We start from the raw sequence: 24,094 nt of genomic DNA, 5'->3' as shown, positions 1-24,094 counted from the left end.
TATTATTGATAATTAAATGTTACCAACAAAAAAAAAAACATGTCATTTTCTTAGCCTCTTAATTTGGAGTAAGTTTCGTTTTATTTATTTAGTTTTAAAATATAATTTATTGATTTCAGAGAGGTAGGGAGAGGGAGAGAGATAGAAATTACAGTGATGAGAAGAACCATTGATCAGCTGCCTCCTGCATGCCCCCCACTGGGGATTGAGCCTGCAACCCAGGCATGTTCCTGATCCGTGACCTCCTAGTTCATAGGTTGACACTCAACCACTGAGCCATGCCAGCCAGGCTATTTACTTTTTTAAATAATGACATTCAGTGGGCATTGAAAATCTAAGGGCTAAGTGAAACCACTTGAAAAAAGTGTTAAAAACATTCACCTTGCATGCATATTATTCTTAAGTTATCTCCTACAACTACTTTGATGTCTGTATTTTTGTTTATAATATTACTGCTTCTATAGTGACATAGTATTTGAATTTTCATGCTCAATTATTTTTATCAAAGAAAAGTTTCATACGCTTATTTTTTACCTTCCTTTGTTCATAATACTTATAAAATGTTCATTGATCATAGGGAGACCAAAATCTAATTTGTGTCAATCAAAGTATAAAACTTTAAAAAGTGGTTTCATCTTGATTATTTAGAGAAATATAACCTCATTCATTAATATACTGGTTAACAACTTAATCTCTTAGCCTAGCAGTCATTTACAAATGCTAAAGATCACTGGAAGAACATACTGTGATATGTTCATTATTAAATGATCTGGTAATTTTCAAGAAATTACATACCTTCTCTTTTTTTTAATTCTGAAATACCTTTGTCAAAATATTTACTTTCCATCATGTAATAGATTTAAATTAGTTTGATTGTACACAGTTCTATAAGTTGATCTTTGATGAAAGAAACACAGCTCAGTTAAGAAGAAGCAGTAATCACACAAAAAGGAAGGTTGGGGGTTAAAGAGCAGTTACAGAATTTCTTACTGGTTAACACCTAATAATTAAAATATATTATCTTCGTTAAGCCTGCATCGTTGGTTTTTATTTCATTTCTACTATGTATAAGGCAAATCAAATATTCTTGATCCACAGATTTCTAAACTAGAAATTTATTTAATTGGGAGGCATAGTGAATCGACTGCACCATTCCCTTCTATTCATACCTTAGACATGAGGAATGGGGTATTCTTATGGCTAGGAACTCTTTAAGGGCCCCAAGGAAAATAAACTGGTCTAAACTCTTCTTGACCAACCCTAGCTGCATGACTGTTTCTGGACCTCTGGGCCTGAAGATGGTAGAGAACTGTCCATGACAACTCTGAGATTTCTGGATAATCAATAGATGCCACAGCAGTGGCTCTGAGAGCCTGGATGGACAGGTGGCCTTTATATGTCTTTTTCTTTCCCATTTTGGGAGCTGACACATGTGTAAATTACGCAGGTCTTTGCCCAGTATTCAAAGATGGAGGAAACAGCCCCAAACCAGAAAATTGGTCCATCATCCCTTATTTGAAATCTATTGATAACTCCCATCTTTGAAATGTCGTTGTTTTTTTTATGTTTATTCAGTGTCAATTTCAGAGTTTTCTTTGTCCTCCTCTCAGATACGTTCACCCAACTCTGCACCTTTCGAGCCTTATCACATATTTTTCCTAGACAGGGTCTTTGTCTTGCCTCTGTTTTATTCCCTTACACATTCACCAAGTACAGTGCATGTCAAACAATATTGAGAAAACTGCTGTTAAATCTTAGTTAACAGTGCCATATATCAACTAAGGGCCTATAATAGCAATTAATATCAGACATCAATTCAAGAGTATAAGTAGTGTAATGAATAAGGCACATTTGAAAACTGAGAAAAGCTTATCAATGCAATTTTATTTCATTAAAAATTTTTATAATAATGGTAATATAAAAATTAACATATGGATGCTTACTATGTCCTAGGAACTTCCTAACCTCATTGTACGTATAAGTTCATTTAATTCTCCTAACAGTCCTATTCGCTAGGTACAATTTTACAGATTAGGACACTGAGGTGCACTATCCTATATAATAAAAGCCTAATATGCTAAGTGTCTCATTGTCCATTCAACCAATCAAAGCATAATATGCTAATGATATGCTAAGGCTGCTCAACTGCTCGCTATGATGTGCATTGACCACCAGGGGGCAGATAGTCAACCAGTCGACCAGTCACTATGAAATGCACTGACCACCAGGGGGCAGACGCTCTGACCGGTTGGTTAGCTTGCTGCTGGGGTCCGGCCAATCGGGACTAAGCGAGACAGGCCAGACACGCCCTGGAGCCCTCCTGTGGTCCCTCCCCGGCTGGCCAACTGCCCGTGGCTCCTCCCCACCGCTGGCCCACCCCAATGAGCCCCCATCTGGGTGGGCTGGCCGGACTCCACCCGTGCATGAATTCATGCACCGGGTCTCTAGTAGTTAAATAATTTGCTCAATAACTGTAATTCATATTAGGAAATCTGAATCCAGAACCCATGTTCTTAGCTGCTATGCTATCCTGAAACTTATATCACCGAATAGAAGCACAAATATGTTTGTGAGCAATAGTAAACACATGACCTCTATTTTACCTGTACATCTTTAAAAGTGGCATTATAAATTTCTAGCTACCAAGTCATGTAGAAATGAACTTATTTCCCTCTGTAGATATTAAAAATTTCTAGTTTTTATGATATATGTATGTACATAACCATCAAACCTACCAATAGTTAAATCTTTATATGGTTTACAAAAAAACCCCACCTATTTTCTTTATGTAAATAAAGGATTTAGAGGAGTCCTCAATTTACCTCTATTACTCATTTTAGTCATTATTTCTCCTTTGAACTCTAGGTTATAGCTAGAACTATATATTTCTTTTTCTCTTGTATCATTTCTATGTAAAGTCAGTGACGACTTTTAAATATGTAATATTTCCATGAAGTTCTATGAACATTTTCAATGAAAACTCACATAAAGTATGTGAATACTCATTTTATGCTAGGTTTCTCCTTTTTGCTCAAAATTAATCAGACACATGGATTTAGCTCATATCAATCACCTAGAAAAGACATATAATGATCTTTCGGTATCTCAAACCAGAAATGTTCTCTCTCTGACATATATGATCTCTAATCCCATAATCATAGTATTTACTTAATGAATGAGATGCTGAAATTTAGCTGAAGGTGCTTAATTAAGGTAATAGTTCATTTAGTGGCATGCTTGAGATCTGGACACCGAATACCTGAACCTATCCTGGGCTGTTAACCATGCTAAGGACAGAGTGACTCCTGGCCTCCATAAGGTAAATCATTTATTGTGCCGCTCAGTGTATTTCATCTACATTGTATTCTATTATATTCATCCTTCACTGGGTTCTTGGCAGTGATGTTAGATCTAATGCTTGCAAGGATGATATATACTACAACCTCTTAGAGAATCTGTCTTTAAACTGGTGGTTAAAATTCATATGCCTGGAAAACCTTCCCTTGATATTAACCTCACCTGTATTTAGACATCTTTATCTTGTTAGAGTTGACATCCAGCCCCATGGCTTCAAATAGATTTACCTGCAGCCTTCACTTCTCTCTTATGTTCCAGGGCCATATTTCTAACCACTACTCACTAAACTGCCCCACCTTAGCCTTTCTTCAACTTAAATGCAACATTCCATTTAAACTCTTCTATAAAACCAATAAGCAAACCAACTCACAAAGTCCTTTACCTAATTCCTCTAATTCTTCTTTTTACCCAGATAGCTGAGAGTCGTCTTTAAAAACAAAACAAAACACGTTTGTATTGATTTCAGAGAGGAAGGGAGAGGGAGAGAGAGAGAGATATATCAATGATGACAGAGAATCATTGATTGGCCACCTCCTGCATGCCCCACACTGGGGATTGAACCTATAATTCAGGCATATGTCCTAACTGTGACCTCCTTGGTTCATTAGTTAATGCTCAACCACTGAGCCATGCTGGCTGGGTGCTAAGAGTTGTCTTTGATTCTTCTTTCCCCTTGGCTTGATATATATTATTGAGTATGAAAGATCACTAGTTCTTTAGCTTTCTTCTTTTTCTTCCAAATTTCACTGCCCCATCCTAGATTCTTACCTCATTTGTGCAGCACAGTCTCCTAACTGACCTACATCCCCCCAGGCTCCATCTCCATCAAACTACCTGTTATTACTTGATCAAGTAAAGATTGTTGAACCTGCACTTGGTCACGTAACTTTCCTTCTCAAACTTAAATGAGCTTCTGTTTCTGCTGCTTCAAATTTTGGGAGCAACCATTCAGGTCCTCCCACATTTGACTACAACATCTCTCTTAGTTTTGGTTCCTATCACTCCCCAACTCTCTTCTCTACATTCCATTCTCATAAAATACCTTCACCTGCCTGATAAGGCCTTTATCACCTATTTGAACCTTGTTCTTTTCTTCAAATTCAATAAAATTGTTTATATTCCCTATAAATCATTTGTTGACTCCCATCATGAAAAATTGACACTGTTCATCTCTGAATTATTGCAGTACAGTTTACACTTTTCATTCATTGGGAAGGTACTGATTAGCCCAATACTTGCAGGTAACTTTTCATAATATGTGTGTCTGCATCCCAAGACATTCTGTAATCATTGTTAGGACAAGGACCACTCTACTTCTTTTGACAGTATGAAAGGTGTCTTCCCTATTTTACCACTCTGTCCCCCCTGCTCCTCCCAGCCCCTGCCACACCCCAGGCCTTCACCACCACTATTGTCTGTGTCCACTGGTTATGCAAAATCTTTATCTTTTAACCATACCTCTAAAGAATGTCAAAGTTTTACTATATTAACATGATTAGATGCATTTCACACTCATTTTACACTATTCCATGTCTTCAATATGCAGTGTTTCTAAGTTCAAAACATATGAGTTTCCTGATCTTACATTTCTTAAAAAGTTATTTGAAGAAGTATATATTTTAAAATATAGTCTTATAGATAAAACTTATCCAATCTCTCTAACTGTGAAAATAACAAGAATAGATCGGTGGTTAATAGATAAGTAGAAATTTTTTTATGAGATTGAACTTTTCTGAAGGAAAGCAAATCCTATAAACCACAGGGATTGGGTTAAGCTTTCTTGGATTTTTTTTTTTTTATCTCATGAATTATCTGCTAAACTTTTCCGGAAAGTAATTCACTATTATATTGTAGCTTCCCCTCACCAAGCTATTAGTAAGCCTTGTGCAAAGAATTAGAAATGCACATATATTTTAAAGGCAGCTAAATCTCTCGGTTAATACACACACACACAATGCCAGGAGGAACAGGGCCCGTGAGAGCTACCTTCTCCAACAAAGGGAATACAGTATGTGTACACAGAGCTGCCTTCTCCAGGCCCCCACGCCTCCAATTAGTGCAAATGAACTGCAACTCCCAGAGAGCAAACAGAGTGCCCCTTATGTGATCACCGAGTGTCCTCAGCAATGATCTCAGTTCACCATTAGGGTCCTGCCTCCAGGTCCTGTGCCGCTTGGCACGCTGACTGTGCATGCACCATCAGTCCTGCTTCTGTGAATGAGGGCCTGTCACTGTCAAAAGAATTATGCCCTCCGTAGTGAATCTCGCTGTTTTCCTGCGAATAATAGCCCACTCTGAAACCACCCCAACGCCCATCCCCTGCTTATTTTCCTGTGGGTTCACAGAGACTGCGATGTGTGTATCCACTCAGATTTATATGCTTTCTTTTTTAGGAGGCTTACTTTTATGATCTTATTCCCAGACACAGTACTGGGTTTTATCTCTCCACTGGAGAGGCAAATTTCTGGGGCTATTGTAAATTAGACATTCCATTTTTCAATGGGAGACATTCTATCATTTCTTAAAATAATTATTTGCAAGTTAAAACTGCTGTAATTGTAAAATGTTCTTATTATCTAGGTATGATTATAAAGTAACAAGATAATCATGTTGGAATTTGTGGGTGCGAACTATAGTAGTAATTATAACTACACTATGGGAAGGGGGAAATGAAATCACTACAAGTTTCAGGCATGTCACTTTAAATCAAGGCAGACTCACTTTGCAATTAAACTGAAAGCTATGCATTATTTGAACCCCTTCTTGCCTTCCAAACTGATTCAGCATTTTCTAGATCTTGCACTCAGCCTTTGTGGAATGTTTTTCTACTTCTCTGAGGGTTCATATGATGTGTGAGAGCGGACTTGATACATGATCGAGGAATGTGGAACAAGGACAACCAGGGTGGCATTTAGGTTTGAGCAGCACTTACAGAAAGCCTGTGGACTAGTTGAGTCTCAGCTTATTTCTAATTATAGTCATCCATTCTCTCTAGGTCTGATTTTCACCCCGTGTTCTATTTTCTTACCTTATATTTCTCCTCATAGAAGTGATTATAATTTCAGGGTGAAGTCTCAGATTCTTCTACTTATTTCTGGCTGGCCTTTGTCCCTGAAGAGGGAAGGTCTTTCGATAAGGTCTATCTGCACCTCATTCCTTCCACAGCGCTCCATCTTTGGGAATAGCGCCCTTATCTCTTTCCTCCTAATTGACTTCTTGCTCTCATCAGGAAATACCTAGATTTCAATTTGGCCCCAAAGAATAGCATTTGAGTTATCCAAATCAAGATTTTTGAGTCTTCTTCCTTTTCTATTTCAGCCCCTTTGATGTTCCTAGTATTTCAAAAGGTGATGTTATGCTTCATATAGTGTAGTCTCTTAATGTTTTTCAGAATTTTGAAGGCAAGACCTAAACGATATTATACATGCATGTCCTATATTACATATCTTGCTTTGGTCTTTGAATGTGCTCAATGCAATATCAGTTTCTTTCACCCCAAAGTTAGTTGAGGATTTGAGGAACTTGTTTCTATATGACAAATATCTTCAGAATTCATTACATTATAAAAATTATGCAGCATATACAGTTTCAAAGCTGTGAGGATTCATTTCATTGCCCGATTTTAGTCTACTTTTATTAAAATGTTTAAAAAATTAAATATCACAGGAAGAAGAATATATACTAATTAAGGTACTGCTTCTCCCCTGTTAATGGGAAATAATTCCCTCTACTCATTTTTTCCAGTGATTCTTTCCAATTTAATTTTTTTTTTATATCTTCGGATTTTTTTTCATCTTCCAGTCGTTAAGTGTTCTTTTAGTGTTCCATGCAGCTTGTAACAAATTGTGTGTTTTTGATAAAGATAAAAAATAATTTTGAGGTATTGACCATTATTTCATAGATTATATTTTCTTGGCTAGTTCACTCAATATGTGAGATCCAATTATGTTACAAATATCACCAATAAAAAGTAATTTCTTTACAGGATTAGGAATTTCTTTCCTCAATTGATATTTCATTTCAAAAGTCATTTACCTAATTTTCCCTAATTCTAATATTTTATTCTTGACTTGTGTTTCTTTCATGGCCTCAAATAATAAAAGTATTTGTTAACATCTCAGAAAAAAATCCTATCTAATAAAAGAGTAATATGCAAATTAACCATTACTCCATGACAAAAATGGCGGCCCCCATAGCCACAAGATGGCGACGCCCAGTCCCCTCAGCCCCACTGCTGGAGTGTCCGGGCCTGTCCACCGGAGCAGCAAGGCTGCATCTGCCTCTGGAGGGGGCAGATCCAGCCTCCCTGCTCCACCGCTGCTGCAGCGTCTGGGCCTGTCAGCCCCAGCAGGGTTTGCAGGGACCAAGCGGTGAGGCTGGATCTGCCCCCAGACACGGCAGACAGAGCCCAGACAGCAGGGTTTGGGGGCTTCCCTAGCGCGGCGGCAGCAGGGAAGCCCCAGGACCAGCAGACAGAGCCTGGGCAACAGGGCCTGGGGGCTTCCTTAGTGTGTCGGTGTCAGTGAAGCCCCCAGGCCTGGCAGACAGAGCACACTGCAGGGCATTGGGGCTTCCTTCGCATGGCGCATGGTGGCGGCAGGCAGAGAGTGGAGAGCAGGGCATGGGGGCTTCATCTCCCTGGCTGCAGCGAAACCCCCAGGCCCCGCAGAGAGCAGAGAACCACGGGAGTGGGCCTAAGCCATCAGTAGGACATCCCCTGAGAGCTCCTGGATTGTAGAGGGTGCAGGTTGGGCTGAGGGACCCTCGTGCACGAATTTCATGCACCGGGCCTCTAGTATATATATAATTGCCATCGTGTTTAAGGACTACCCCTCCTTAATCTCATAACATATAAAAAATTTATAATGCATTTTTTTAGAACTTAGAAACACAAAAGATAACTAATGAGTCAGAAAACACCAACTAAAAGTAATCAATGTACATAAAAACATCTCTGAAGGAGCAGAAAAATAATCATCTTTGCTACCTGCATTGCTTGAGCACTGGGAGTAGGAACAGGAAGGAAACCTACTTACACTTATTTCCTCTGTACTTTTGAATTTGGTCCATTTGCATGTTTTACTACATTAAAAAAGTAGTCATTTTTTTAATGATGAGCAAAAATTCACTAATCATTCAATGTGAAAACATTTTAGCACTCACATTATAATTCCACTTCTCATTTTAGAAGGTTTAGGAAAAGTAAGGAAAATTGATAACAGCACACTTTAAGCAATAAGCTACAATCTTGGCTACTTTCAATTAAATGGCTACATAGCATGCAGGTAGCCACCACATGACTGTTTTTTCTGAAGACAGCATGTCCTCCACTTCTCATTATAGTTAATAATCAAAAGTCTGGTCATAATAAAAAATCAATTACAATCATATTTTTCTCTTGTGCAAGAATCTACACTGAAGTGTTCCTTTAACAAGAACCTTTGTTTCAAATTCTAAGAATTCCAGCCTCTAGCAGTGAAATGAACAACATGCTCGGACAGTCTGTCTGCCCTATCACCCCACAATACAATTATAACTTGGATCAATATAACTAACACTAGAGGCCCAGAGCACGAAATTCATGTGTAGGTATGGTCCCTAGGCCTGGCCTGCGATCAGGGCCATCTTCCCTGGCTGCTGGGAGCCAGCCCCGTTCCCCCCTCCCAACCCACTCCCTGTTCCCCATTCACCATTGAGCGATAGGGGCCTGCCAGCTCGGGGGAGAGACCAAGAGGTTGGCTGTTCCCGCCCACTCACTGGCCCCGCCCCTGCCACGGGTCGCCCTCTGTGTGTGGGGCAACCAGTGGGTCGGGGGCCTTGGCCTGGCACCACACATGTCCCCCGCCACCCACCCCCGGTTCCCCATTTGCCATCAGGCGATGGGAGCCTGCTGGCGGGGAAAGGGACTAAGAGGTGTCAGTGTGCCTCATAGTGACCGGTCGAGTGGTTGTTCTGGTCAGTCCACTGTTAGGGTCATTTTGCATATTACCCTTTTATTATATAGGTTATTTTTTAATGATTTGCTGAATTTGCAAGAAAGCAAGGGACATCTGCAAGCCCCACCACTTCCACCACTATGGAGTGTAAGTGTGGAGTGATCTGCTACAAGCAGACTTGAAAGTGAAGGTTGCCCTGAGGATATATGAGGAAACTAAGCCTTTGGCTAACATAAAATTGGGGAGATAAGACTCTGATTCTTCTTTAAATCAGCACCCTTACAGGTGCCAAGTTTATAGGTGATAACAAGTTTATAGTTCAGTAGGAGCTCCTGGCGCCCAGCCAGATCAAATGCAAAACTCTATAGGAAATAATACAGAACTTGGGGAAAAATTAGTGGTTTCTGAGGATTATTTTTTCTCCTTTAAGTCACTTAACTCCACAGCATGTCTGAATTGAAGAAGAAAAACTCAATTCATGCAAATACCTGGTAAAGAGAAAAAGTCAGTTTTGGGTGTATCTGTGTATCTTTTTTTTTTTTTTTTTTTTTTTGCAATTGCATTATTTTCAGAAAACACCTAATATCTTAAAAAGTGTGTTTTCCATAAAGACAAAAAAATTTTTGAGGTATTGACTATTGTTTCTTAGTAATTCACATTTTCTTGGCTAGCCCCCTCAATAGATGAGATCCAATTTGGTTACCAGTACCACAGATAAGACCATTCTTGTCTCCGTAGGAAGAAACCATTTAGGTTGCTCGACTGATTTATCTATGCAATATATTTAGTGTTCTAAGTAGTAGAATTCCTGATAATAATATATGACATTTACTAAACATCTACTATGTTTCAGTAGTTTACCATTCTGTGCAATTTATATACATGTCATGTCAAATTTTTATAGTTAGGTAATTTTTTTAGCCCCATCATATAGTTAAGGAAATTGAGGAATACACAGAGTGATTCAATAGCTTGCTCAGTATCATACTGTGAAAGACATATTTAAACCCAGGCACTCTGACACCAGCCTTAACAATCATGTTCCATTTCTGTGGAGTGTGTTTGCTGCTGAGAATTGCTAAAGAAAAAGAAAATGAATTTCTATTAATCTCAAATTATTTGTATTCTTTTTTTTTATCAACTACAATATGTTCCTCAGTCTTTATTCCCCATTAAATGTTTTCTAGTCAATGTTTATTTCCAAAGAAATAATATAAAGACAGGAGAAAATTATTAGATTTATTAAAATTTGTCATATAGTCAGAAATATAAATCAGAGCTCTCTCATGGGCTAAAACAAATTTTAAAATGTTAAATGTTATGACTGTTCAAAGAAATGAAATCAACAATTTTATACCTAGATTCAAAATATTATTCTTCCTCATTTCAAAGGATGGCAATTACAGAAAGCTGAATATCAGCTATATGCCTCAACCATGTCAAATGAAAGTATGGATAAGGTATAAAATAGGCATTCTTCTTCTTGAAATGGTTTTATCTTGGTTTCCGATTATTTTTTAATGAATCCAGGCAGGGACATTCAAAACCATGGCATTCTGATTTATCCTTAGATTTGCATCCAAAATCACTGTGATACTGAAACATGTAAGCAAATGGCATGGCTACTATATATATTGTAATATCCAAACCTTAGACTGGGCCACAGCCATAGAATTGTGTGAACTGGAATGAATGCAAAAATACATATATTTAACTCTCAATTAAATGGCTGTCAGTCCCTGCGTTCCTTTCTGGAGGCCTAGGGGAGAATCCATTCCTTTGTCCTGCCAGCTTCTGAGGGCATTTACAGTTCTTGGCTTGTAGTTGGTTCCCTTCTTCTTTCTCCAAAGCCTGCAGCAGTGTATCTGTTTGGTCATTCTTTAGTAGTCACATTTGCCTCTAAACCTGCTCTTCTGCCTTCCTCTTATAATTTTGCTCTTTTAAAAAAAAATTGATTTTAGAGAGAGGTAGCGTGAAAGGAAGGGAGAGTGATAGAGAAAAACTGATTTGTTGTTTCACTTATTTATGCATTCATTGCTTGATTCTTGTATGTGCAGTGACTGGGGATTGAACTCTCAACCTTGGTGTATCAGGACGATGCTTTGACCAACTGAGCTACCAGGCCAGGGCTACCTTCTACACTTAAAAAAAAATCCTTGTGATTACAGTGAGCCCATCTGAATAATAAATCTCTCAATCTCAAATTAAATCCTTATTTTAACCAGATCCACAAATCCTCTTTTGCCATCTAAGGTAACACTCACATGGCCCAAGGAGTAGGACATGGACATTCTTAGAGGGTCATTATTCTGCCTAAAACAACTGTGTCATGAAATGATGGTCCTCCAATTCAGTGATCAACAACAAATAGTTGAAGGGTAGAAGAGAATGATGCATGCAAGGGGACTCAAATAGGCCTAGTGATAATTTTCAGAGCTGTTTACAATTATACTTTTCCTATTAGCCTTTGCAGGGCTTGTTCCTGATGCAGCATACTCCACGCTCACCTAGAAGTCATTGTGACTGGAGTGGCTAACCGCATGCTCTTGTTCTCTTGTAGAATCCAGTGAACATGAAGACAAGAGTGCAGGTGCCTCAGGGGAGACACCCTCCCAGCCTTATCCTGCACCAGTGTACAGTCAGCCCGAGGAGCTGAAGGAGCAGATGGATGATGCAAAACCAACTAAACCTGAAGAGAATGAGGAATCAGACCCATTGCCTGATAACTGGGAAATGGCCTATACAGAGAAGGGTGAAGTCTACTTCATTGAGTGAGTTTCGCCCCTTTCTTCGCACATTGCCATAGAGATCATAGTATATAAATCATACAGAAAATAGAGATGTAGTGAAAATAAAATAATGGATTTTATTGTTTCTGGCATTAGTTCTTTTCTTTGTTAGAAAACAATGGGATAGTGCCTTCATACAGTTAAGGATCCTAAATTACAGCTATAAATCAAAGGATATAGTTAACAACTTCACTATATAATGTGTTGCAATAGCGGGAGAAATGCTTACTCTGTTCTTCCAAGATGCCCATGTAGTTCAAATCAAATAAGATAATCCCACATTTTGTCAGATTTCTGGAAACTTTCACCATCATATTCAGTGATTTAACAGGCTATAACTATTCAGGTCAAAATGATTGCTGGTCATAAAAGAAAATATTTTAAGCATTTGACCCTGAAGTCAGGTATTGATAAAATCATTTGTTTTTCTATAGTTCATCATACTTATTTTTTTAAAATCCATTCTATTTCTTGCTTACCATTTTTATGACTTGACAAGGAAACTAAAATGCTAATCCTGAACTCCCTGGTGATATTTACCCAACCTAATATTTTCTTTCATTTGGGACTTTTTTTTCCCAAATTGAAATTTTTAATATACTTTATTAATACTGTCAAACTTTTCTTTATCTTCTAGAAATAGAACAACTTTTTTAAATGAACTAAGTTGAAGATCTTAGTACAAAATTAAATTGTTGTTGTGCGTAAGATAATCACAATGTTCACTAGAAAGAATAAAAACAAATCTTATAATTAAACAACCACCTTTATTCCCTCAAAGTTGTATAAGCCTCAAAAAGAAAAAAATAATATAAATTGAAGTTTTCAGTGCTGACAGTGGATAAAAAATATGTAAACTCTGATTATTCAAGAAAAATATTAAAATTGGATTCATTTTCCCAACCTGGAGTGATTTGAGACTTAGATCTCCATAGGCAGAATTCAAATGTGAAATTGAAATGTTACCACATGCCAATATTTAATTCTCATGTGAAGGCGGGAACTTTGATACATGCAGCCAAGGGAATACGTAATCAGGTAATTACTTAGCGCTCTGCTTGACTCCAATATGGATGAGAAATGCAGTGTTTTGGGGGAAATGAATTACTCTCCTTTTGACAAATCTTATAAGTTTTACAAGATGAAGAAAATCTTACATTAGTTTTTAGCTATCTTCAATAACCCAAAGATATCTTTTATCAATTAATTAGAAAAGAGAAAGTCATATAGAACTTTGTAAATGTACGAAAGTATTTATATTTGAAAACATAATTTTTTTTTATTGGTAAGCATGGAGCCATTGTAGACTGGAAGTCAAAATATAAACCCTAGATATGAGGTCACGCATTTATGTTCAGAACAAGGAGACTAATGATATATACATTTTTATTATGTGATACGGGGCGGGGGGGGGGGCGGTAAGGCTCTGTAAAAGAAAAACAACATGGCAAGTCGATTGAAGAACAGTTTCTTTACAATGTTTCCAGTAAAGCAGTTATAAAAACCTTCCTTTGGGGGGTTACGAATAAACTTATTTTTAATAGTATTAGGTGTGGAGATTGTGGAGAAGGGGATTTTGGATGACAGACATTGTGCTAATGGTATATAGTAAATGATGAAACTTTGTCAGGACTTGGGAGAATCTACCAAAATTATTCTGTTAATATCCTAGTCAGTCATCTAGTGTCAGAATTCAAGGACAAAAAATTTAGTTTTGCTCTCAAAGTTATTGTCAAATTGGGGTAGAAAGATGAATAGTTATAAAGTATTAATAAACGATTTCTGAATGTGTAATGCTATTCAGAGAAGGATATGCTTAGCATAGACTTAAGTCGTAAAAGGAGGCATCACACATAGATAAGGTGCAGTAACATATCCTGAAAAACTTGGTAGCATGTAGATAGGGCATATCACATATAAAAACAGTTATTATGAAGACCCAGTCCCTGGATATATTACAAATAATGAGAAGTCCCCTAACCTACTAGGAAAGTAGGTGTTAGTTGGTGAATCCTGTGAAACAATTGCTCAGTTTTCATTTAGCTAGATCAATGGTGTTTTTGAAAGACACACACAGGGTTTTGTTTGTTTATTTATCTTCATGGTGTTGCTGCAGGGAAGGGTAAATGGGTATTAGGGCAGAAATAGGTTGATTTGGAAAATGAAGACAAAAGAGAGAGACACTTTTATCTGTGGTGAGAAAGCTGGTGCTGGGGGAGAATGCAGAACCCTGGAGTAAAGACTGAAGTGAATGTGATGGGAAGGTGACCAATGTAGGAGGCAGGAGCAAATGGCAAGCTTGAAGAGGTTATTACACAAAATGGAGGCATCCACCACCCCACCCTTCATCCTAGACCAGTTTGGGCTTCTTCTTTCCTTCCTTCAAAAAGTTTGCATTGAATCTCAAGATCAGTGTGATGAGCTCATGTACCACAGAGCAGGGAGGGATCAGTGTCTCATTCCTCTGGTCCCTCATTTCTACACTATCACAACCTGCCCTGCAGCTTCCTTTCTCTCTGCCTGCATTTCATTCTGCTTTACTTTTCCCTGAGTGGTCTCTGATTTTCTCCTGACCACTTTCACTCTTTGTTCTGGAATGCCCCTTTCCTTCCTAACGACATTTGACAAAATCAACATTTCAACCCACTGTCCTTGATCTGTGAGTACGTTTGCTATTGATGACACATGAGTTCTTCTGTGAATAAAGTCTATACTATGATAGACTATCCTTGGAACTATGTGGTAGAGCAAGACAGGGAGCTTGGTAGGGCAATAAGGACTTTCTGAGGGACTAAACCATGGTATGTCCTAGAAACTTTTAAACAAATACTATTTGTAATGTAAAAGTTTGTAGCCCACACCCAGCCAGTGTTGCTCACTGGTTGAGGGTCAATTTATGAACCAGGAGGTCACAGCTTGATTTCCTGTCAGGGCACATGCTGGAGTTGTATGGTCTCAATCCCCAGTAGGGGGCGTGCAGGAGGCAGCCAATCAATGTGTCTCTCACATCTATGTTTCACTCGCTCTCTCCTTCCCTCTCTTCCTCCCCCTTCCACTCTCTCTTAAAACGAACAAACAAACAAAAAAATAATGGAAAAAATATCCTCAGTTGAGGATTAACAAAAATACATAATTGGGTTTTGAATTAAGGTAACAAGTAATTTTATTATTTTTGTCTTCTATATGGTGTCTTAAAATAGTTATTGATTGACTCAGTATTGCAAAATAGTTTTTATGTCTGAGTACTTTACCAGTTATACATTTAGAAAATGAGGATTTTCTTCGGTATTCTCAATACTGAACACATGGACAAACATTTCCCGTACTCTTCAGAACCACTTCCTTTGATGAATGATAAAAGGAGATTCCTTTCATCATTTACAATGATATTTAATGGGAAAAAGTGATTATCTCAGAAAGCATTTTTAAATAACAGAATTTTAACTTGTGAGTGAATGCACTCTTCCAAACACGCTTTAAAGCATTTGTAATATCTTATATTTAGCAACTTCAAAAGATTTTCAAATACATAACATTATTTAAAACCAGTAGTTTTGTTAACTCATCATATCATTAATAATATCTTCTAAAATAGACAGTATATATTAATTATAAATTTAAATTAGTAATTATAGTTACCACATATTGAGTGCTGATTTTTTTTCATACTGTGATCAGGATATATTAAGTATTTGCATTGTGCTCATTTAATTCTCACTTTAAGAAACAGGCTTACAGAGGTGGCTTGTTCCTAGTCATACAACCAAGAACTGACAAAGGTAGAATGCTTTGGTTCCATTTATTTAACATATATTTATAGGGCACACACTATGTGCTAGCAACCATTTTAAACCCAGGAAACACAGTGGTCAACAAAACTGACAAGACTGTATCTTCATGGGACATAGTCTGCCTCCAGGGTCCTTGCTCTTAACCATTTTGCTGTGGTGCCTACTTTGCATATTTTATATGATAACCACAGCATGTTTTATATATATAAGTATATGATGAAAGCCCACTCTAGGATGAGATTCTGAGGCAACTTTGGACAAATTAACATTCCCAAGTTCTCGTAGTTCTCTCACCCTGCAAGGCCATTGCTATTATCCCATACTCCCTCCAATATGTAAACAAACATTAGCTGAAATAAAAGTGAACTTTTATATTACAATTGGTATCATTTTGTAAGTTTCTTGGCCAGAAATTCACTACTCAAGAGGCTAAATGTTCCATAAAGAAGAGCTGCCAGAGGGTTAATCTGGATTGACATGCTTTGGGAATCTCATTAAATTACTTTTTTGTTTGCTTAGTTAGTGACATAAAAGAGATTGCTATCGGTTTGGCAGAAAACAAGGACAACTAGAACCTATTTATTCACTACCACAATCCTGAATGGCAGTGAAGGCTATGTCATCTTAAATAACAGATTTTTAAAAGTAGACTTTGAAACAGAAAATTACATCTGTGAAAAATGCCATGGCAATACATGGTTTTATAAATCTTCATCAGGGTTGCATTTTCTTTTAAATTCTAAATTAGATACACAATTAGTCTGGTTCTTCTTATATTACTATTTCTGTATCTTCTTACGTTTTAAATGAATCACCAATTACCATTTTAAACAAATTTAAAGCTTTTGTTTATTAAATAGAAGTCAAAATGTTTGGGTAATTTACTGGAGAGGAAAGAATACTTAGTTTTTTATTTTTAAAATTATATAAAATATAGTCAATAACCTCTAAGTTATTGTTGGCCTACTGTTGAGTACTACTGTTATAATCTTAATATTCACACACATCTTGAATTGTTCAATAGACTCTAAATATTTACCTGGACCTTGTTTACCTTGTACAAAAGATTATGCTTCATTTAGTCAAATATCAACTTCAATCTCTTATCATTATTCTGATATAGTATATCCCAGGATGAAAATACAATTCACCTATCAATTCAAGATTGAGATTTAGAATTGGCTTTTTAGAAGGATTTTTAAAATTCAATGTATTTGTCATATCTTACATTCAATGTGTTAAGTCTATTACTGTTTTTAGAGAAAATAAGGCAAAGGAAATGAGTGTATTTGATAGTAAAAATTTCTTATTAATAAAATTACAGTTGATGAAAGATCACTCAATATTTGTGTAGTAGTGAAAACATTGTTTGGATCTGGATAACAATATAAAGGTAGGAAAGGAGAGAGGAAAAGAAAATATAAGAAAAGAGAAAAGAAAGGAGACATCTCAACATTAGGTTTGAATCGAGCCACCCTTGAGGATCAATCCACTTATGTATAACTAAGTAACTGATGAGCAGTATGTACCCTGACTGGAAAAACATAGGGTAAATGGGGGAAAAAATGGAACAGAGAATTGAATGTTGTATTGTTACTGTTATAATAATATGGTCATTATTTAACAGGAAAAGAATAAAGGAAAGAGTAGATAACATAGGTCTTCCATTTATACAGCTTTGCCAGAAAGCTTCAGGTAACAGTACCCAAGTCTATTCCCCACAGATTGATGGGGGAAGGGACTGGACAAAGGCAGGCACGTGCCCAGTAAGATCTGGGTGACATGCTTATCTGTCAGTCACACCTGGGAACAAGTCAGTGGCCAGAACAAGGCATTTGGAGATTTGATATTTAAGCTCCTGAACAAAGGACCACCCCCGCACCCTTGCTCCTTGCAGCTGATTCCTGTTTCAGGGGGCACACCCCCCTGCATTCGCCCATGTGGCTCATGGCCATGTGGGACCCACACAATAGGTTGATGGGCTGAATCTAGCCCAATACTACATCGGAGCCCATTCCACCATGGAACAGACACTCTGGACACTGGCCCTAACTTTGGCTCTGCTGCACCCCCGCTGCACCTTTTTCAGGACCGGGTTAAGGGCAATGGGACTTTGCAACACAAGAAATATAATTCCACTCCAATAAAAACCATTCACTCTCCCATGCAAGTCTTAGAAAATTCATTTTCTCACGATATCATAAGAGCCACTCTACTCCCACTAGTGTTGGGGAAATGAGACCCACTGATTTCTCTGGTAACAGCATGACCTAAATGAAAATTTTTAGTTTTAATCCAAATAATTACTGGACCAATTTGATAGCATTTATATTAACCTAATTATTTAGTATAGCTTCTAAGACTGATATATAGATTATATAAATCAAGATTTTTCAGACTTTATTCTAGAAAAATATTCAGATTTGAATGAAAAAAAAATTGATTTGAGTGTGATTTGAGTAGAGAATTCATAAGGATAAAAATGTTTTCAGTGATATTATCTGTCCTTTTTCAATTACAATGTTTTCTCTCTCATCTCAATGCATATGCCATTTAATATAATACCTACTAAATACAGGCCATTTAACACACAGGAACTCCATTTAGTGATTACTATCCTCAAATAGGACATAAAGGTCTGCGTTTTTAAACCACTGGCAAAGGAACTGATTACCCTTTGAGGTTGTGAAATAAAGCACCTCAGCGTAAAAAGCAAAATGTTAGGTTTATTATGCCTCTGGTTTCAGATCATAAAAAACCTTGGACTTGGGAATCACATATATCTGGGTCTAATGCTAATGTGAGGGCTAAGCAAATATTAATACCTCTCTTCCCACCTTCCAACTTCTCCTGGCTAGGCTAATAAAGTAACAGAGACAGATTAATAGGAGAAAATCAAAGTTTTAATACACATGCATGGGGAATCCACATAGGCATGACAATATTAAAGACAATAAGGCAACATTGGGTATCTGAGACATTTTGGACAAAGGAAAAAGGAGGGGAGGGAATATTATACTTCAGAAGTGAGAATGGGTGAGGAAGAGGGGAACATACAGGGCAGGGAAATTATTTTAGGCAGGCAACTCTGAAACAATGGCCACAGGTGGTATCTAGCTATCAGGCCCCTGCCTGAAGCCTTCTTGTTTACCATACTTAATTCAAATTAGGCTAAGGAGACATCCTAAGTCTCTCTTTCCTGAAGCAGGTTTCTCTGTCTGAATCTCTTGGGCAGGAAAGGGGGCAGGGTCAAAGGTTCTGAGTCTTGTTTCTTAATAAACAGCTTAAAGTCAACATCTCAAAAGGGCAGCTTCATGGCGGTTGAGCTTTGTTTCCCTTCCCTAGTTCTTTCCCGTTCACACACTCGCTGTGTACCCTGGGGCAAGGTGCCTAGCTTCTCTCAGCTTTGTTTCTCTATCTGTAAAATGGAGTTAAAAATCTGTAGCCACAATCACAATCAGGTGCTGCGTGCAGTGCCAGTGCAGGCCCTGACAAAGAGAGTAATCAGGACTTTCAGGACACAGTGAGAAGAACATCGCAATAGTGAGACGTAAAGTCAGCTGCTTTCCTTGTAGGAAGTGAAGCATTTTCTATGTGACAAGGATGTTTCCTCAGAAAATAAGATGTTCTAATTGAACCTGCTTCTCTTGACTGTTTGGAAAAGTTAAACTTATAAAATATACACAAATTTCTGATTTATTACAAGTCAGCTTATCACATGTCTGCAGGGACATTCTGATATGAATTTAAACTAGAATTTCAGAGTTGAATGAAATTTCACATTTTGTTTGTTCCAGTCCTCCAGATAGACTCAACCTAGACTTTAACATTACAGAAGAATTTTGGGTAAACCATTTTAAAGATTTTCACCCAGATTTTTTTTTTATCACCCAGATTTTTTAATGTGACATTGATTGAACTTGAATAGCTACCAACTTTAGTCCACTTGATCTCCCACTCTTCATGATTATCAAATTAACTTTATCTATAAAAATAGAGTAGTATATTATTATGATTTAAAATTTCTAGAAAATACTTGTTCCATTCCCCAGCTATAAAAAAATAAAGGTGTTGTGTGTTTTTTAATGCAGCAAAGATATGTTCATGTATGTCTGTTAAAGAAACTAGTATTGAAATATAAGTTTTTATAACATTAGTATCATGCCTTCCTTTCATTTGTGCTCCACACAACTTTGGTAGATAAAAAAATAACAACCACAACCAAACAAAAAAACACCTGCTGTCCTACTTCTGACTCTATTCTAGCAATAAAAGTGAAAGAAAAATCATCCTCAAATCTGAATAAAGGTAGTTTGCAGATTGTGAAAAATTGCTCAATGGTCCCATTTTGTACACAGCTTTCTGCCCAATGTTTAACCCTATTTTCAAATGGAATTGTTGACATTAAAAATATATCATTTAAAGAAAGTGGGAAAGCCACTAGGTCTTTTGTCTCCCAAATGCATTAAAAATGTCCCCTTGGTAAGACACAATGAAAATCATGTAAATTGCAAGGTTGGTAAGAGCCACTATTGAAAAATACTGTGCCATATCTTCATGTGATGTTTAAGACAATTACTGGAGGTAACTACTACCCACATTTCTTTCAGAATCATTTCATATCAGAGGATCAGCTAAAAATGCTCTAACTCTAAGAGACTCAATCTGTCAAAATGTATTAAAGTGACATACCATTAATGCTAGTTCAACCTAAAAATTCATCCTGTAATGAAATGCTTTATATAAATTCAGGAAAGGTAGGAAATTCACAGTTCTCTTCTACATGAGCCAGTCTGTGAGAACCAAGGTGGTGTGATATAGAAATGGTAATTTGACTCCCTGCAGTGGCTTAGTAATGGTCCCTTAATACTTATTCACAGATGTGCTTGCTTTTGTGAACATGTCTTAAAGACCTAGAAATGACATTTCTCTGAAATGGAGGAAGGATTTGGAAGAAGGGGTGAGTGAAGAGAAGGGAAATTTCCTTGCCAAGCTTCCAACATTTCTCCTAGCACAGAAAAACAAAGACATCAACACACACACACACACACACACACACACACACACACACACACACACTTTGAACTCAGTCATGTTTATAAAGAGCATTTTTTATTGACTTTTTTTTTCTTTTTGCAAAATGGGAGTATCAAACACTGAACTCAGTTCTACTCTCCTCATACTCTGGAAAGTCATAACCTCCATTCATGGGCATCAAGCCTTTCGTTCAGAGGAAAAGACTGGATGATATTGACATGACTACAAATGAGGGCCAAAATGAGATTGATATCATCATTATCATTTAGACTTTCATAAAATTGTGTTCAATTATCCCTATTACCTGGCTCTAATTTATGTCTCCAAACTATTTTCCACTCTTTTCCTGCTTCACTCACTGGCCTTCTGACGCTTCCTTGTATAAACCTGATACTTTTCCATACCTGTGACTTTGCTCATTCTCTTCCCGAAGCCCTCACAAATGTCACATCCTTGACAACTTGTCCATTGGTAGATGAGATCGCTTGAGACAGTTATATACAGTAAAGATTTTTAGCTCCAACGAGCAATTATGAGTCACTGGGCAGCACTGAAGTTGTAATGTGCATAAGAATCACCTTGCCAATAATGGAGATTTTATGGACTCATCCCCAAAGGTTCTGATTTGGTAGTTCTATAACAACCCAGAATATGCAGTGCTAATAAGTCCACCAGGTGATTCTAACACCAAGTGAGTCCAGGACCTCTTTGAGAAAAACTGCTGCTCTCAGAACAACTTCCTTTGCTTTTTAAATTTCTGGTAAGATATATTCTAGAAAACATTTTTCAAAACAAAAATGTCATTAAAATTCTTGTTAAATCTCAGAAATCCCATTCCAGACGTATTAGATTATAGACACGTTTATCCCCTATTCCCCTAGCTGGGTGGAAAGTATTTACATGGAAAAAAGCTAAATATGGGTTAATGAAATTGCTATTAATAATCACTTTTTGAGAAAATGCAGGAATCCCAAGAACATGGTATAATTTGCATCACTTTTGTACTGCCTCTGCCAGCTCTATAGTTAAAGAGTAACAAAACAACTCCCTATGAAAAGAGCAGGTTTAAGATGGAAATAATTCTTTTGCAAAACTCAGGGAACAGTACCAGAGCCTGTGAACTGCGCTCCTCCAACTGGAGAATCCCGTATTTGTAATAAATTCCTTTTGCTCTGGATGAGTTCTGCATTTTCAATGAGGTGAACTTGGCAACATTCTAGTTGATTTTAATAAAAATAGCTGCTTTGAGGACAGGGAGCTGAGGTTGCCAAATTTACAGCTGCCTTGCACAATTACTCTTACACCTCCTTCAGGGCTACTTAGAACCAGTAAGCAAATTAAGTGTATCGATTGCAATTTTATTGGACTAACCCCCCCCCCCTTTTTTTTTCTTAGGGAATAAACTTGATTCCTTTCAGTATGTGTCTGTTCAGAGTGATCTCTTTTCCTTTCAGCCATAACACAAAGACAACATCATGGCTGGATCCACGACTTGCGAAAAAGGCTAAACCTCCAGAAGAGTGCAAAGAAAATGGTAGGTTATTAAGTTTTTATGTTTCCGCATTACACTTCGAGAATGTTTGTGTTTCTTAAAAGAGGGTCTCGCCTAAAGAAGCAGTAATCTGGCTGGAAGAGTTTTAGAGATGTGATATTAAATGCTCAGAGAGGAGAGAAAAGGAAGTCGGCATTTCAGCATTGCCATGTGGTTTCCTTTTTCTCTCTGAGGAGGCTGTGCTGGATCTCACATCTCTGTCATCTCTGTGGGTTGTTTGACTCCTGGCCTGACTTCCCACCACCTACTAAGGACTTTTTATTTGCAATTTGTCTCTCTGAGGGCTCTGATCTTTTCATTGGAATTAAATATGATATGTAGAGGAACAGTATTGTGAAACTATAAATAATATCTGATGTTTATGTTTTGAGACATAGTGTTCTGCTAATATTTAAGGAATCACTGATATAAAGATCTAAACATATGGCCACTTTCCTTTAATCAGACACTGAAATAAAATAATTAATTTCATGAATGTGCTGGGTTGTCCTTAGTCTTTTCCAATTCCCATTAAGTTGCTTAAAAATGGACTATTTTCATGTGTGTGAAGAATTTTTTTAAAGCGATTTTGAGTATTAAATGAATGTAAACCTTGTTTCCAAATTAGGAAATTACACAGATGAAATCTGTTGCTGAAGATACTAATAATTTTTAAAATATACAGTGTATGTTAAAAGAGTATTTATATCTTATCTAAAATGATAAATAGCATACTCCCCTTATGATTTATTATTTGCCTTTATCTGCTCAAATCATTAGAGCCTTATTCAGAGTCATCTGTCATTGACAAATTATTAAAAGTGAAAAAAGTGTTGAGAGGTATTTAAACATTTTAAAAAATCTTTTAAAAGTCAACTTAAAAAAAAATAGTCTTTAATTCCAAAATTCCTTTTGCTTTAATAGCAATTCTGGCTTTCTCAAAGAGTATCTAGAAAATATTATTTATACCTATATTATAAGGGAACTGTTCACAGGCTAGTTATACTGAGTTAATTTTAAAAAATGGGAGTATACAATTTATACGTACATATTTGAATGCATAAGTATCCAGTTTTTAAACACTATCTATGTATAATTGTGTGCTCATAGCTATATCTATTTGCCTTCTATATAATGGCACAACTGTACGTGCTTAAATTCCATAAAGTTATTATGTGCCCTGGACTTCTGAGCACAATTAGGTTACATCTCATTGACAATATAAAGACACGTGTTTCAAATTGTGATTGGTTATAAATGAAAATGACCTGATCTATTATATCTCTGACTTACAATTTACTTGTGCCGCAGATGTAAAACCTTAGTATATACTAATTAAAATAAATTTAATGATTTTACAGTTCGGTGACATATTGAACTTCTCAGCTGTCTTGTTCCTTTGAGTTGCTCTTTTCATTATAAAAGCCTATTAAAGTCAAATTTTAAAATCCTGGGAGAGATGTAGGCATAACATATTGCATAATTATAATATTTTAGTGTTATCAGTTTTTCACACATTTGCACTTGTCTGTCTTCTCAGGATGGTAGATGCCTAAAATATGATGCCAGTGTCTGTGAATCACATGTCATTGAGAAACAAGTTTCAGAACACAGTCTTATAGCTCATAGTGATATATAACTGCCCAATTGCTA

The 24,094-nt window shown here is 37.0% G+C and overlaps 1 protein-coding gene across 11 annotated transcripts in view; it reads left to right on the top strand.

Moving 5' to 3' along the window:
- MAGI2 (membrane associated guanylate kinase, WW and PDZ domain containing 2) overlaps window positions 1–24,094 on the top strand; it is a 1,233,836-nt gene that overhangs the window by 800,750 nt on the left and 408,992 nt on the right. For all 11 annotated transcript variants that reach the window (XM_080663639.1, XM_080663638.1, XM_080663637.1 and 8 more), the window contains 2 exons: window positions 11,854–12,064; window positions 22,365–22,444. In XM_080663639.1, the coding sequence (XP_080519765.1) occupies window positions 11,854–12,064; window positions 22,365–22,444 (291 nt within the window). The remainder of the gene's footprint in view (window positions 1–11,853; window positions 12,065–22,364; window positions 22,445–24,094) is intronic.

This window comes from Plecotus auritus, assembly GCF_963455305.1.
Source record: "Plecotus auritus genome assembly, chromosome: 4".
Taxonomy (NCBI): domain Eukaryota; kingdom Metazoa; phylum Chordata; class Mammalia; order Chiroptera; family Vespertilionidae; genus Plecotus; species Plecotus auritus.
The sequence above is the reverse complement of the archived record's forward strand: the minus strand, read 5'-3'. Positions and strand labels throughout refer to the sequence as shown.